Genomic DNA, 14,621 nt, shown 5'->3' with positions numbered 1-14,621 from the left:
TAATATCCATGTAGATATGAGGTAAAGCATGCTTCTATTTCATCAAAGAGACTGCTACTCCTATTTTCTTCATAAGCAAAGTGGCCAGGTTCTAAGACGTTATGGTGTAAATATCCCATATGTAGATTTACATGTGTATATGTGTATATTCACATACACTTACACTTGGATTATTTACATGGCTCACATGAAGAGAGAAATGCACACACATGTTCATATATTTACAAGATACTGAAATTGTCATGCCTATGGTTACTCATTCTGTGTCATGTCAGCTCATGACTATTTTTCCTGGTGTAAAAGTAACCGAGAGAGTCAACTGGACAGAAGAGACTCAATTCGTCATCATAAGACTAGATAGGCAGATAGGCAGTGCACTCCTCAACTAAACAGAGAATATTCACCAGACACAAAATTGACCATGAGCTATAAATGGGAAATAAGTTTAAAATGGCTGGTACAAGTAGGTGCACAATAAATATTTGTTGACTAGAAAGTGAAATTCATGATCATATGCTTTAATAATCCTGCAAAAAGATATTAAGAAAACAGACAAATTAAAAAAAAAGCACTTGTGTCTAAAGCAGTAGCTATAGGTGGTTAACAGAGCTACCAAGGACCTTCTATTTTTTTTTTCCAAGTATTTACTGGCTTGCGACATATGGAATGTAATAGCTTCATGCTGAAAATAGGATAGTTCTGTTCATCAAAGCAGGAGAAAGGCTAGCCCAGGTATCATCGGAAAATACCGCTGGGAATAGACTTTCTGAGTTGAAAAGCCATTAATTGGTAAGGTTGAATTTCGCAGTCATTATTTCTAACATAATCTCCATAGCGTGCGCCTGAGGACAGAGCTTTCCTACTCAGCATGACCAGAGCCTGTGATCTAGAGGGAAGCCCCCATGATTAGAAGGGGAGAAGAAAAGTTGCTGTCCTCCTAGTAGTAGCACTGGGGTCCACCTTGGGCCAGGCTTCTTTTAATTCTTGAAGGAAACAAACTGGTTTTTTGGTTTTCAACTTGACCAAAAGCTCTAGGAGTGAATCACAAGCAGCAGCTACATAATAAATGAGTCAAATGGAAGAGGGCTTCGTCTTCTCACGTACCGTATACATACAGCATATAATCCGAATGAGCTTTGCCCACTATGTTTGAAGCCTCACAGCGGTATGTACCGTTATCTGTTTTGTTTAGGTTATTGATGAACAGGTTGGGCCCCGACAGTACGGCGTGTTGAGGCATTTCATCATCGACTCTCACCCAAGTTACCATCACAGGCCTGCAGAGGGAATGGCAGAGAGACAGGTTGCATTATGATTTCCCACCAAGATGTCTGCATCAAACCTCTCACCCACACAGTAAATGAATCCCATGCAAGATGACACAATTAAAGAGGACCTATTTTAAGTTCAGAGAATTACAGCGGTGAAGGCTTCACAAATCTGTTTGGAATATAATTTTTAAAAAAATATTATCAGGTGTTGAAAAACTTTCAACAGACCACAAGCAGCAGTCTCATTATTTCCAATTCATCTTCAACAAATCAGCAAATAAACCAATGTGCCCTATTTTTATGCCCTGCTGTGTGCTTTCACACCAATACAGACAGGACAGAGCTCACCCATTGTTAATCATCTCATTAATTAGGGGGAAAAAAATCAAATCCTGGGCTAGTGATACATACATTAATCTCATGGTTACTAACACGCCGAGATAGTGGCATAGAAAGTTGTGATATTTAAGTGGATTTCGAGTTTCGCAGAAAGGAATGGACTTTTACAACTGAATAGTGCTTTCTTTGGCCTCTGCTGTTTGAAAAAAAATTACCTCTTCTCATTCTGGAAAGATGTAATCACTTCCTGTCCCCTTACCCCCTACCCATAACACACCCTCCGGCAACCCAAGACCCCACCGCACCTTCCGAGGCCCCAAGCCACCTTATCTATGTGCTCTTTGGCAAAATGCCTGTCTTCCCTGGCTCTCCAAGGCCCTCACGCTGCTCCCGTTCCCCTGTGTGTGCACCTGCAGGCCCCCAGCTTGAGGGACAGGCTCCCAGATCAATGGCTGTGGAGTGACAGCACCTCCACGTGAACTCCTGGGGTCCTACGGCACTTGCTCATCAGAGGGGAGGTTTGCTTCCGTGATTTAAAGACCACATTTGTATCCATCAGGAAAAAGCAAATTTCACAAGATGCTCCAGGGCCCAAATTGCGCACACACAGAGTCTTTTTCAAACTCACTGAATTTATAATCCTTCAAGGCAGCCCCTATGAAATCGAGGCCACATCTAGGGCTGGGCCTGAAAGCTGCCATTTCCAAGGCAGGGCCACAGAGATTCGGGCACAGAAGCAGCTTCCTTTCATTTCCTGCACTACCTCTAGGAGCGGCATCGGAACCTAAGACCTGCGCTTCATAGGAACGGGTACTCAAGACAGCCCTGTCAAGTAGCATTCCGGTTTTCCAGTGGGATGTGAAGTCACAATTTTTCTTTAATGACACATGGGTTTGTTATCACAACCCAGTAAATTATTTCAAAATGAGCCCTGCATCCGTCCTCCTCGCAGGCGAAGGCGAACGGCTCTGCCTGGCGGCAATCAGACCTATTGTCCCGCTGCTTGACAGCTGAAACCATCAGTGGGGGTAAATGCTGAGAACATTCACAGCATTTAATGGCAAGTTAAATTACCATTTTTATTGTATGCAATTTCTTGAGAAAATAAATAGGTGATATGCTAGAAGGGCTAGCAGTCAAGTAACCCGTGCTTTGCTCAGACAACCGTGGGCCCGGGCCGATTTGAGAGGAACAAGCAAATACCCTCTCTGGCATCAACGTCCCGAAGGAAGCATACAATTTACTGTCCCCGTGGCACATTCGACTGAACACAGTACCTTCTTCAGGGGAAAAAAAATATAGAAACAAAATATAGGTTAGCAAGCCATAGTCTGTAAATGTAGTTAATGTGGATGGTACTTTTAAGTGGCAAGAGGCCTGAGAGAATTAATTTTTTTTGCCACTGGATTGTTTTGGAAGGAACGCAATTTGCTACCTGGGGCCTAATTCAAACAGTTTACGCAAAGAAAGAGCTGAATCTTTTGCAGTGTTCAAAGCAGAAGAAGACTGCTCTGGTGAAGCTGGAAGTACTTAAATCCAAATAACTTTGAAACACCCAAGGAAAAGCAAAGCAGAAGCAAGACCACCTCCTCCTTCCTAAAGGCCATCTTTACAACTCCAAACAGTGAGTAGAGAGAGAAGCAAATCCTTGGCCCTGGAGAAGGACACACAAAATAGGGAGGGCTGACGTGGGGAGAGAGACCATTGCAGCTAGGCTCCCGCCGGCTCTCTGTTCTCTCAGAGAACATGGCTTAGCTGTCATGGGGAGAATTCTTTCCAAAGACTTGGGGGAAGCTTTGTGAAAATGCTCTGAGGTCCTTGTATGAATATGCTAGTTAGCAAAACTCTGAGGGGGGAGAAAATCATAGCGAGGGGACAGCAGAGGGAGCTCAATGCTGTTTTTTGTTGGGGACCAATAAGAATCTGAGTGAACCCAATCACTAGGTTGACCTGTTGTTCCATGTGAAATGGATTGTTTTTTTCCCTCAGAAACAGTTAAGAACAATCTTCACTCTATTAGAAAGATGAAAGGATTCTTCCTCCTCCCCAAACGAAACGGAATAATAGCTAAAGTGGTACCACCACATGGCTTTTGCTTTATTAGTGATAATACATGTCGTTTCTCTAATTCACTTTCATTAATTTAGCAGGGGCAAGTGCAGTAGCTTTTTTTACACTTTTCAATAAAATAAGAGTGTAAGTCTTTTCCCTTACGCAGTATGTATACATATTCCTTGAGAAAAAGTCCCAAACCATTCCTTACTAACAAAAATATTTCTAGTAGTCACTTTTCCTTGAGGGAAGAAGCAAAATGAAAAGTAAGGCAAATTCATTTGCCTACAGCTGGCCCTAAACACAGCAGCTTAATTTAAGTCTGAAAACCATCTTTCCAACAGCTTAGTTAGACATTAACACAGAAGGTAGCAGATATATCATTAGATTGTGGGCACGCTAAAAAGTTATTAGGATTATTTTATGTGGGTGAGAGAAAATAGTTCTGACAATCATGTTGATGATGATAAAAGAGAATTAGCTGAGATTTCAATCTTAGCTGGCATTTCATTTTTCTCCCAATCCTCACCCTTAAGAACCACAGATATTTATTCCCCTTTTCACTGAATATTCTTTCAGTTCCTGAAAAATCTTCCATCCTTTACAGCAGGAGACAGGTGACAGGCCAATGAGTTGTGAATGCACATCTGTGTGTTGTCACATTTACTGCTCGTGACCCTCTGCCAACCTTGGCCTTCAGAACTTACTGGGGCTTCCCGATGGCTTCACATGTTAACTCAAGCGCGTCCCCTTCCCGGGTTAGGCCTTGTAGAGGATAAGTCATCTGAATATGCACTTGAGGCTTATCTGTGTGACAACAACACAAAGTACAATGTTTAGCAAATGATATCATCAGTCAGAACCAGACTTGCATGCTGTCACAAACCCCATACTACCAGCACTCACGTGCTTCCCATCCTCGTGCCTTCAGTAAAATCCTTCTAATTAGTAAGTAATCCTGGCATTTGCTCAAATTAAATTGACTAATAACTCTAAGGAGTGAACCACGAACAGATAAGAGATTCATAAGCCAACCACGCCACATCAAACATTTCCTGTGAAATACATTTTGTTACATTTAAGTTTATCTCCAGACTCACTCAAGCTAAAGGAAACTCATTTGCCTTCATGCTGAGGTGAAGCCACAGATATCTGCGGTGCTCAGAATTGATACATTTTATCATAGATCATATATTACTATGTGACAATATGTTGTGACACTGCATATTAATAAGTTTGCCCCTTCTATGCTCTTGTTTTCAAATGGGAAAGGCAAAACTCCTGAATTCCACTCAGATGTCTCTAAGAATAAAGAACTGGGAGGTTCTGGTGGCCCCTAATGAAACTCTATGATGGCTCAACGTAAACAAATCAGAAGGAAGGAAACTGACAGTTACCGAGTCTACTATGGTAGGAACCATCCTTGGTGGCGGAAAAAGCCCAGTTTTAGGGACGAGAACATTGGTACCTAGAGAATGATGTAGGTTGTCCAAGGTCATAGAGATAACATAATGAGAGACAGCCCCATGAAATGTATGTTTGGAGGGATTATTGATTCAAACCCACGTTTCCCAGTGGCAATCCATAATTAAAGCCAAGTATACTGAGTATAGCTTCCTAACGCAGTCAAGTATTTAGGTATTCCTAAGTGATGTATTCCTAAGTGTAAGTGAATACTTTAGTGATGTAGGTATTCTTATTTCCACTAGCTATTTAAAAACTGTGTTTGTGAGTTTGTGGGGCTGTGGGAATGAGAGAGGAACGCTAGGAGGTACAGGGAATGGGGAGGGGTTGGAATTAACTTAGATACACACACAAATACATTTACAAATAAAACCTGAATGGAATTGGGAGGATTTTTTTTTCCCCTTTGTTGAACTAATAAACTATTAATCCCTACATCATTTTTCTCATTTAATTTCATGACTTTGTAAATGTATATTTTTGGAAATGTACCCAAGAGGTAATAAATGTGAGAGGGCACGACATCAGTTGGCTGAAAGGTCAAAACAATTGCCATAACTTTACTTTCTCGGACAATCACACCACCCAAACAACAGCCCCTTGGCCTTTTACAAGCAGTGGTTCGCTCATTATCATTCACCCTATGGTATCAGGGAGCAAAGAGAAATATGGCAGGGCTCAAACATCTCTACCTGTACACAGCCAAACAAGCTGCACGAGGTCCTCTCTAGGGATGGCTGTTTTCTGGATGTGTTTTTACAGTCGTGTTACTAGCGCTGGATCTTTCTGTCTCTGAAAACCACGTGGCATTCAAAACCTTTTAAGAGAGGCTTCTTGTACATCGGTGGGCACTGCACGCTGAATTGGTAATGCTTTCTGAGGAGCTAAGTCACTTGCCAGAGAACGTAAGTGAACTGGGACCGAAAGCTCCAGCTGACCCGTGAAAGTAACACGATTCTATTCTTAGACTTGTTGGCAAAGGCCATGTTTAAGAGGAAAATGGCGTAGAGGTCTCCAGATACTGATAGCTGGGTGGGGAAGCTAATCATTAAAGAAAGGCAAAAATACTCAAAAAGGATAAACAGGATGACCTTAAATGAACACTGGCTGCTGGGCAAGTGTCCTGGGTGCCCACCTTTGAGAGCTATAGACAATACTATAGGCTAAATACAACCATTGGGTGACATATGTGGGTCTATTATTTTTGGTGGTATAATACACTTGCACACAGAGCTAGTTGGTAAAGTTTATTAAAAAAACAACCCACAAGATACCAAGAAAAAAAAAAAAATGGTAGAAGGTTATGCCACTGAAAACACAGACAACAAAATACCGGCTCCCTTACAGTTCATGCTCAGAAACAGCAGTACTTCCGGAGTTCCTGGTTAGGGAACCTCTGTCATCCTTATACAGGAACCATTCTGAGGAAAGCTAAATTTAAAGCCCCAAATTTGGGCTGAAATGTAACATTTTCTTATAGGTTAATCTCTGATCCACAGAAGGTCTACATTTTCCATGCACTGCTGACTTTGGCCCATTAATTAAGGAGAAGCAGAATGCTTGCTGGCCAATGTGGAAGGCTCTTTTGTCCTTTTTTCTCCTTTGTGTAATTTACAAGCAAACAGAGAGAGTATATTTTTCAGCACGGTGCACTAAGGGTTTTTACACGCTCAACTTCCATTAATAATAAAGACGGTGTTGAAAATCCATCCACCCTGCCTTTTCAGTACCACTGAGTTTGTTTTAGTTAAATGCTTTTTATGTTCCTAATGGCTGTTTGCCAGTTGTCAATTACTCACATAAATTAGGAATAACAAGCTAAGGCCTTGCTATACCTGGAATTTACGTTAAAAAAAATCATATACTAAGCCACAGGAAATACACCTTCAATTTTGATAACTGATTTTCCCAATTTACTCTCTAGGTTTCTGGAGAAACATCTACCATCTACTTATGGGTACAGCTGCCACAGTTACCTTAATAGGTCACTGGAAAGGTAAATATTAATCTTGCTTGCATTATACAGAAAAATGTTCTCCTCTGTTGACACGTGCAGTATTTATAGGCATATTATTCGACTGTGGGCAGCTGAGCTATCTTCACGCCCAGCTTAGGAGCCAAATAGAGGGTCTGTGTGCCAAGATCCATCTCTGGGTGAAGGAAACTTAAAAAACAAATTCAATTCCCCCTCCTTTGCCCTGAAAGAGGAACTTGAGCCTTCCCAACAGGTGGAATAGAAACCCTGGGACTCCACTGGCGCCTCTAGAACCCAGGGCTGCTACATCTTCCCAGGATGATCCTGACCACAATCCGAGTATGTCAAAATACTGAACAATCCAGATGGCTGATTGCATAGCCCAGAAGCTCATCATTTATATTTTAATTATGTTCATAAATCAAACGTTATAACCCGCCGAATCTTTTCTGAAACAGAACCAGACTCCAAGATTTATTTTTAAGTAATGAGGTAAGGCCCAGAACATTTTCTGGGTGATCATTTTATGCCTCGGTTGGTGTTGGAAGGCACAAGGCTAAAAGCCAGATGACACTTTCTGCCCAAGTGCAATAACTGTCTAGAAATGTACTGCAGAATGGCTTAATGTCACTATAAAATGGAACTGCTATATAAAAATAAGAAAAATAGGTCTGTGCACTCATGGAACATTACAGCTACAGAGATGGTACCACCAACAGCCAATCAATTAGGTCGAGGGATCTGAGGTTTTCATAATACACTGTAATTGTTTAAAAACCCCATAAAAGACATTTAGCAAGACTACTACAGCAGACAAAATTCGTCCATTGGTCAAAGTCGCACAGAGGGTTAAATACCAGGAGGCTTTAGGTCACACTACAGTAGCAGCCAATTAAAAAAATCATATTAGAAAGACATTCTGATTTGATGAGACTTTCTTTAAATGGACTTTGCTCTCTCTATAAAGGGAAAAAATATATTTATAAAAGGAAACTCTTAAAAGAGGTTAGAATGGCTTGCTGGCAGATTACAATTGATTTCATGCCAGTCTGACCTTGCACCATATTCTATGATCTTTTCAGAAGATGAAACTCAAGACTCTGGAACGTGTATTTCACTTTCCTATGTAAATGAAAAGTCACAGTCTCCTTCCCTCTAGATTACCGCAGTAACATATCAGGTCTTTAAAATTTCGTAGTTAAAAAAAGTACACTGCGGTTTCCTTTTGCCTGGGATATTATCCTCCCCATGTACCAGAGAGGAGCATTGCTGAGATAAGAGGGAAGGCGCCCTGACACCGCGGCAGGAGGAGACCTGTTAGCCCAGGGGCTCCTGACGCTTTCCCTGCCTGAGATTTTCTAAAGCAGGGGACGTGGGCCTCAAATGTTCATTGATGCGCTGACTGCAAGCAGGTCCAGGACCCCAAGTGCAAATCTGTTCCTGCAGGCTCTTTGTGTCCCTTACTTAGATTTCATCCAACATTCTGAAACACCTGTTAGAGTGAGACTGGATGCCTGTCGACCAAGTGTTCATTGTTTCGGGCCCACCAGGGAGAACTCAAGGGCAGTGTGGGCCCAGATGGATCAGAATGGCTGCGAGGACGGTTTGGGTCAGTGCCTGTGCATTCAGGTGGGGAAGCACTGACAGAAGGGCCTTTGTCAATCATGGGGGATTACGGCAGTTTGGGGAAGCACGACAATGCCGAGATGCACCTGAGATTTGGTGAGTATGAGGGGCTGCTTGAGCTCAAAGCAAGAATCAACCCCTGTAACACGGCCGCCTAAGCTGCTGGGAGAGCCCAGCTTTGCTCTGAAGGAGGGCGATGTATCACGAGGTCATTGGGGCTGGTGAGAGAACACAGTCACAGCGAGCTCTCAGAGGACTTAAAGAGAACATCTTGCAAAAGGTGTGCTTCCCAGTGTCACAATACGTTCACGAATAATTTTCACTGCCGTTTATTTTGTTTGTTTGCAAGGTGAAGGACCTCCTGCTGTTACATCCGTTGTATGAATCGGAGCACTTAAACTGTCCTTCTTGAGGAGGGCTGAGCTATGATGAGTGGGGTGAGTCAAACCTGGGGGGACGGATGTGGGACCGAAGAGCATGGGCCACATTACGCAGTAAAATGCAGTTTCCTCTTGTTGCAACTTGTGAGTAGTTCTGTGGATACTGAGATTACTGTTTACCCAACAGAATCAAATTTTATTCTGTGATGTTGTGGCAGAGAGTAGTTTCCAGTGCCTTTGAAGTGGGGTGCACACTCACCCACACAGCACTCTTCCATATCTTTGAGAAATCTTCAGAATTAGAAAGTGAACACTGGGTGAGAAAATTCTCATAGCAAGATTTTCTGCACAAGAACGTTAGCTCTGTAACAAGAAAAGGTTTTTTTTGTATCCCTGGTGCCTAGAACAGTGTCAGTGCCTGGCACATAGTAGGCGTTCAATACATATTTACCAAGTGAATGAATGAATGAGAAAGTGGGGAAACATTGGGGCATGGACTTCTAGCTCTGCTACCGGTTAAACAAAAACAAAACAAAAACAAGCAGACCCTGAATCTCTCTAAGCCCTGTTATAAGATAGACAAGGCACATGAAGATTTTCAAGTGTTTATTTGAGCATCCATTTGAACAGGGCAGCCCAAACTGAAAGTGCTCCAATAGGAGCTGGGGGAAAGGTTTTAATAGAAAAGACACGGAAGTAAAGCAGGTGAATTATTTGATTGGCTAGAGCTTGAGCAGTTGCCTAATTTGGGAAGCCTGGTTAGCTATTTGTGATTGGCTGGGCTTGAGTTTCATTGCCTTGGAGGGCATTGGCTTTGGTTTAGGTTTTGGTTTGCCTACATAAGCTACCAAGGTATCAGAGTCACCTTATTAGATTGGTCTAATGGCCTCCTTGTTTAATCACTTTAACAGCCCTCATTGCAAAATACAATTCTATTTTTCTTTTAGAAGGTCAATCCAGCTCCCAAAATTTGAGGTTCAACCCGCGTGTCTGATTTACATACTTCCACTTCACTACACATTTATTTAGCATTTTGGGTATATTTCAAGGTGGTATCTTAAATGAAATCATAAAGAATGTTGTTGAACCATTCTTTTTATTTATTTTTTGTTAACCACCTTAAGTATAGGAAGTTTTATTTGGTTGTCCAACATTTTTAAAAACATATTTTTTTTTAAATTGAAGTATAGTTAATTTACAATGTTGTGTTGGTTTCAAGTGTACAGCAAAGGGATTCAGGTTTATATATATATATTCTTTTTCAGATTCTTTTCCATTATAGGTTATTATCAATACAAGATATTGAGTATAGTTCCCTGTGCTATACAGTAGGTCCTTGTTGTTTACCTATTTTACATATAGTCGTGTGTATATGTTAATCCCAAACTCCTGATTAATCCCCCACTTCCCCCAGCGATCCCCCTTGGACCATTCTTTTTAGATTTTGAGATGTTAGCTGTACAACCATTTAACCTTCCACAGAATCAAAATCTGACCTTGAGTTAAAAACCATTAAGAGCGCACATTAGAAGAACTGTTTCACTACATAGTATTCAATGTCCACGGCCACAGAGACACACCTTTTCCAAATACATTAGGTCAGACAGTGAGATGTGGGGAGAGGCCTCTTTCTACAGGGTGTGCCTTCAGAAGGCAGGGATGATGGCAAAGGCTTTCTTCCCTAAGAGTCATGTCATTCAAGTCTTGCTCACAATGGAGTTGGCCCAATATTTACTCTTTGTTTTTTGAGTATTAGTGACTCAGTCTCCCGCCCCCTTTGGCACTGCAGAATGCCTCGCTAACACTCTATAGAGTTAATGGCATCAGGAACTTGGACCCGCTTCTACTGTGTGTTAACACAAAAAAATGATAGGTTAGAACATTAGTTTGAATCAGGGGGTCTCCATGCCTTGATTATTTTTCAGGAGGAATAATAAATACTGAAATAACTTCCCTGGAACTCAATTCATTGCTTTAAAAAAATAAAAGAAAGGGAGAGTGGGAGGAAGAGCATATTCTGTTAAAAAAAAGAGACCGGAGATCAGAGAGAAACAGGCCAAATATGAGAACGCCAGCTATTATGCTTTGAAGAATATAACCTGGGAGCAGAATCGATGGGGGAGAGGATGGGATATGGGAGCTGCCGTGGTAAACTGTGTGTTATCCTCCACTCCAAACAGGAAAGATTTTCCCATTTCCAGGTTTTTCTCCCTCCTTCACTGCAGGACACTATCGATACCAGAGAAACATTTATTTTGGCACAAAGAACAGGTTTTGATCATCTCCTCAATGCCCAATTTTCCCCCAACTGAGGGAATGAAAGAAAAAAAAAATCTAGCCTTCTGTGGACCCTCGATGAACAGGAATATGGATGTACAAAATACCTGGCTACACTGAGTCAATACAACTCATTTTGAAAATGATGCCCACGAACATAATTAACTAGCAGATGATAATCAGAGCAGGGAAGGCATTCAAACACCCATTTTTTGAGTCTTTGGTTTCATTCTCCATTTCAAAACCTATCTCTTAATTTTTTTTTTTTTTTCAGATATGCACACACACAAAATCCTCACTAGATGAGGATTTTTGCAAAACATTTTAAAGAGCAAGGCTACGACGGGGGAAAGCAAAAGACACACAGCAGTAATTCCAGAGCTTCCGATTCACCTCGGTCCAGAGTAAGGCTTCCCCCCTTGCACAGCAATCTGAATTCCATACTGAGGGTCACACCTTTTCTTTGAATTCCCAGCTTATGTCGCTATGTGTTTCCACCTTGATGCTATTTAGACAGTTTTCTTTTAACGCGCAGACAGTGAACTGTTCTCCTTTAAACAGGCTTTTATTTGACCAGAGTATGTTCGCTCAGATCTGAAGCTCCACTAACCGTGCTACAATTCTACCACATTCTGCTATAATCAACCCTGTTGTAAATTTGAGCAACGCTATATACACAGACATTGGAAAGAAAAAACTGCACAGAAAGAGTTTAGGGTCATATAGCTCAGAACATTAAAAAGCAAAACTGTTCTCTGCCTAACATCTAAGGAAAGAGAGCTTTGAATTCCAGGTCGCGAGCACAATTACTTTCTGTTTTAAACATTTAACTGCGTGCTGCCGTATCCTTGCTGAGTCTCAGAATGAAAGCTAGAAAACTAAGAGCCCTACTGTATGTTCTTCCTTCCCAGCAACGGTCCTATGAGAAAACCTTATTAATGAGCTTGCAAACGAGCACCCAACAGGGAAATGCCACAAACAAGAGCAGCTAATGCCCCGGAAAATCAAATAACTGAACACTTGGCTGATTGTGGTGCCTTTCATATTTATAATAAAAAAAAGGGAGGGGGGACTTTAATTCACTAATTCTGAGAGGTCAACACCTTGCTGAACAAAACAACTCACTTATTTATGTTCAGAAATCTCCAGATGATAAATTACATTGACGTTAATCACTTCAATGCATACTACACAATTAATATCTGTACTCACCAAAAACTTAAGGATTATTTAAAGTATGACAGCATACACATCTGGCTGATTTTTCACATAATTGGGCACCACAATTTCTGCTGGTACCACATACAAGTGTCTTAACAAACAAACGCTGCAAAATTCTGTGTTCAATTAATTGGGACTTAAATCCACACCACAAAAGGGATTCCAAGTTGGAGCTCAAGCCTTGTCTTCTAGACAATATGGTGGCTCTCCGTGTCAAGGGGAGTGTGCAACCCTTCCCTTCATTTTATCCCTCCTCCTTGCTCCTGTCAATTTTAAAGTAAGATATTTAGTGGCATACAATGTAGGTTTTCATTTCCTTTTTAAAATATAGTATTTTCTAAAAGGACATAATTTATACAGCATTCAAATCCATTATCTGTCATTTTGCTCTGTTCTTATCCTGATTAATATCCATCCACCTTAGATGAGGTAGAGAGAGGTTTCCAAAAAACTTCATGTAGCAAAATGGGCCAAGGTTGAACTGAGTATACTTAACACCAATCCTATCAGGTTAGATTTGCCTCGAAGGTAGTCTCATTTCCCCAGAGTAGAGTAATTCTTAATCCGAGGTCCATGGACCAGTTCAGGATGTCCTGGTGATAAACTGTTTATCACTGATAGTATAAGAAATCTTTTTAGGTGGCAAAGGAAAGGACATTAAAAAATAATAGTTGTATATTTATCTTGAAGTTTACTAGATAGAATATACATAGCAAATAAAACTCATAATTTTACAGGTGCTTTTACACAGGCCTTGGTTAGGTTAAAGCAATAAAATGACTTAAAAATTCTAAATGTGATACGAACACAGATGACCTGTGGATTTGGTAAAACTTGTGAAAGTGGCCCTTGAATACCTAAAATTAGGAAAACTGTAAATACACTCCTTATACTGGAAGTAAAATGTGGTGAATGTCATCATTTCCAGCTCTATAGCTGTCAAAGGATTTTTAAAGGGGTCAACGATCCCCAAAAGTTTAAGAACTGCTGAGTCCAGAGTTTGGGCCAATTAAAAAATAATGGTCTTGGGCCTCCCTGGTGGTGCAGTGGTTGAGAATCTGCCTGCCAATGCAGGGGACACGGGTTCGAGCCCTGGTCTGGGAAGATCCCACATGCCGCGGAGCAACTGGGCCCGTGAGCCACAATTACTGAGCCTGCGCGTCTGGAGCCTGTGCTCCGCAACAAGAGAGGCCGCGATAGTGAGAGGCCCGCGCACCGCGATGAAGAGTGGCCCCCGCTTGCCGCAACTAGAGAAAGTCCTCGCACAGAAACGAAGACCCAACACAGCCAAAAATAAATAAATAAATAAATAAAACTTAAAAAAAAAAAAAAAGGTCTAATGTTACTCCTCACAGAGTATCCAAAATAATTCACCATCCATGCAGACTGGCTACTGAATCTCATGCATTCAAGTATCTCTTCTTTTTTCATGGCCATCAAGAATGTATATATGTGTATAACCGAGTCACTTTGCTGTACAGCAGAGACTGGCACAACACTGTAAATCAACTATACTTCAAAAAAAAAAGAGAGAGACATGGTGTGGCTTGTCTGCAGAGAGGGGCCTCCTATGGGGGGAATGGAGCTGAATCCCCAACACCACTGGCCAAGGTCTGAGAAAGTTCTAGCACCCAATGACCGAGTGCCTTGAGCACCTGAGACATGAGGCTTTTTGTTGTCCACAGCTGCTGGTGTTCAAGGAGAGTAAAGCTGGTAGGTAATGAAGTAGAGAATTCCGATGTGTCTGAAGATGCTACGTAAGGAATTCCTGGCTGACTCTGCAAATTTTTCAGTAGTGTTCTATAGAGGGAGGGTAGTGAACTGTCATGTGACTTTCTTGAGCATGAAGCATCGTATTAAGTTGCCAGATCAGACTCTAAACTCCATTCAGATTAACACAATGCTTTGTAATTCTTAACCTTCTTTTATGCAAAAAGACATTTTTCCTTATATACATTCCAAGAAATGGAATATCAAAGGATAAAATGTTTGTGTGGCTTACGTTGGGTAAAAGAA

At 41.3% G+C, this 14,621-nt stretch overlaps 1 protein-coding gene across 3 annotated transcripts in view; it reads right to left on the bottom strand.

The window, feature by feature from the left end:
- Positions 1 to 14,621, bottom strand: part of CADM1 (cell adhesion molecule 1) — a 325,810-nt gene that overhangs the window by 38,364 nt on the left and 272,825 nt on the right. For all 3 annotated transcript variants that reach the window (XM_059930349.1, XM_059930350.1, XM_059930351.1), the window contains exons 6-7: positions 4,370 to 4,469; positions 1,105 to 1,277 (exon numbers count right to left, since the gene is read on the bottom strand). In XM_059930349.1, coding sequence (XP_059786332.1) covers positions 1,105 to 1,277; positions 4,370 to 4,469 — 273 coding nt within the window. The remainder of the gene's footprint in view (positions 1 to 1,104; positions 1,278 to 4,369; positions 4,470 to 14,621) is intronic.

This window comes from Balaenoptera ricei, chromosome 8 (genome assembly GCF_028023285.1).
Source record: "Balaenoptera ricei isolate mBalRic1 chromosome 8, mBalRic1.hap2, whole genome shotgun sequence".
Taxonomy (NCBI): Eukaryota; Metazoa; Chordata; class Mammalia; order Artiodactyla; family Balaenopteridae; genus Balaenoptera; species Balaenoptera ricei.
The sequence above is the reverse complement of the archived record's forward strand: the minus strand, read 5'-3'. Positions and strand labels throughout refer to the sequence as shown.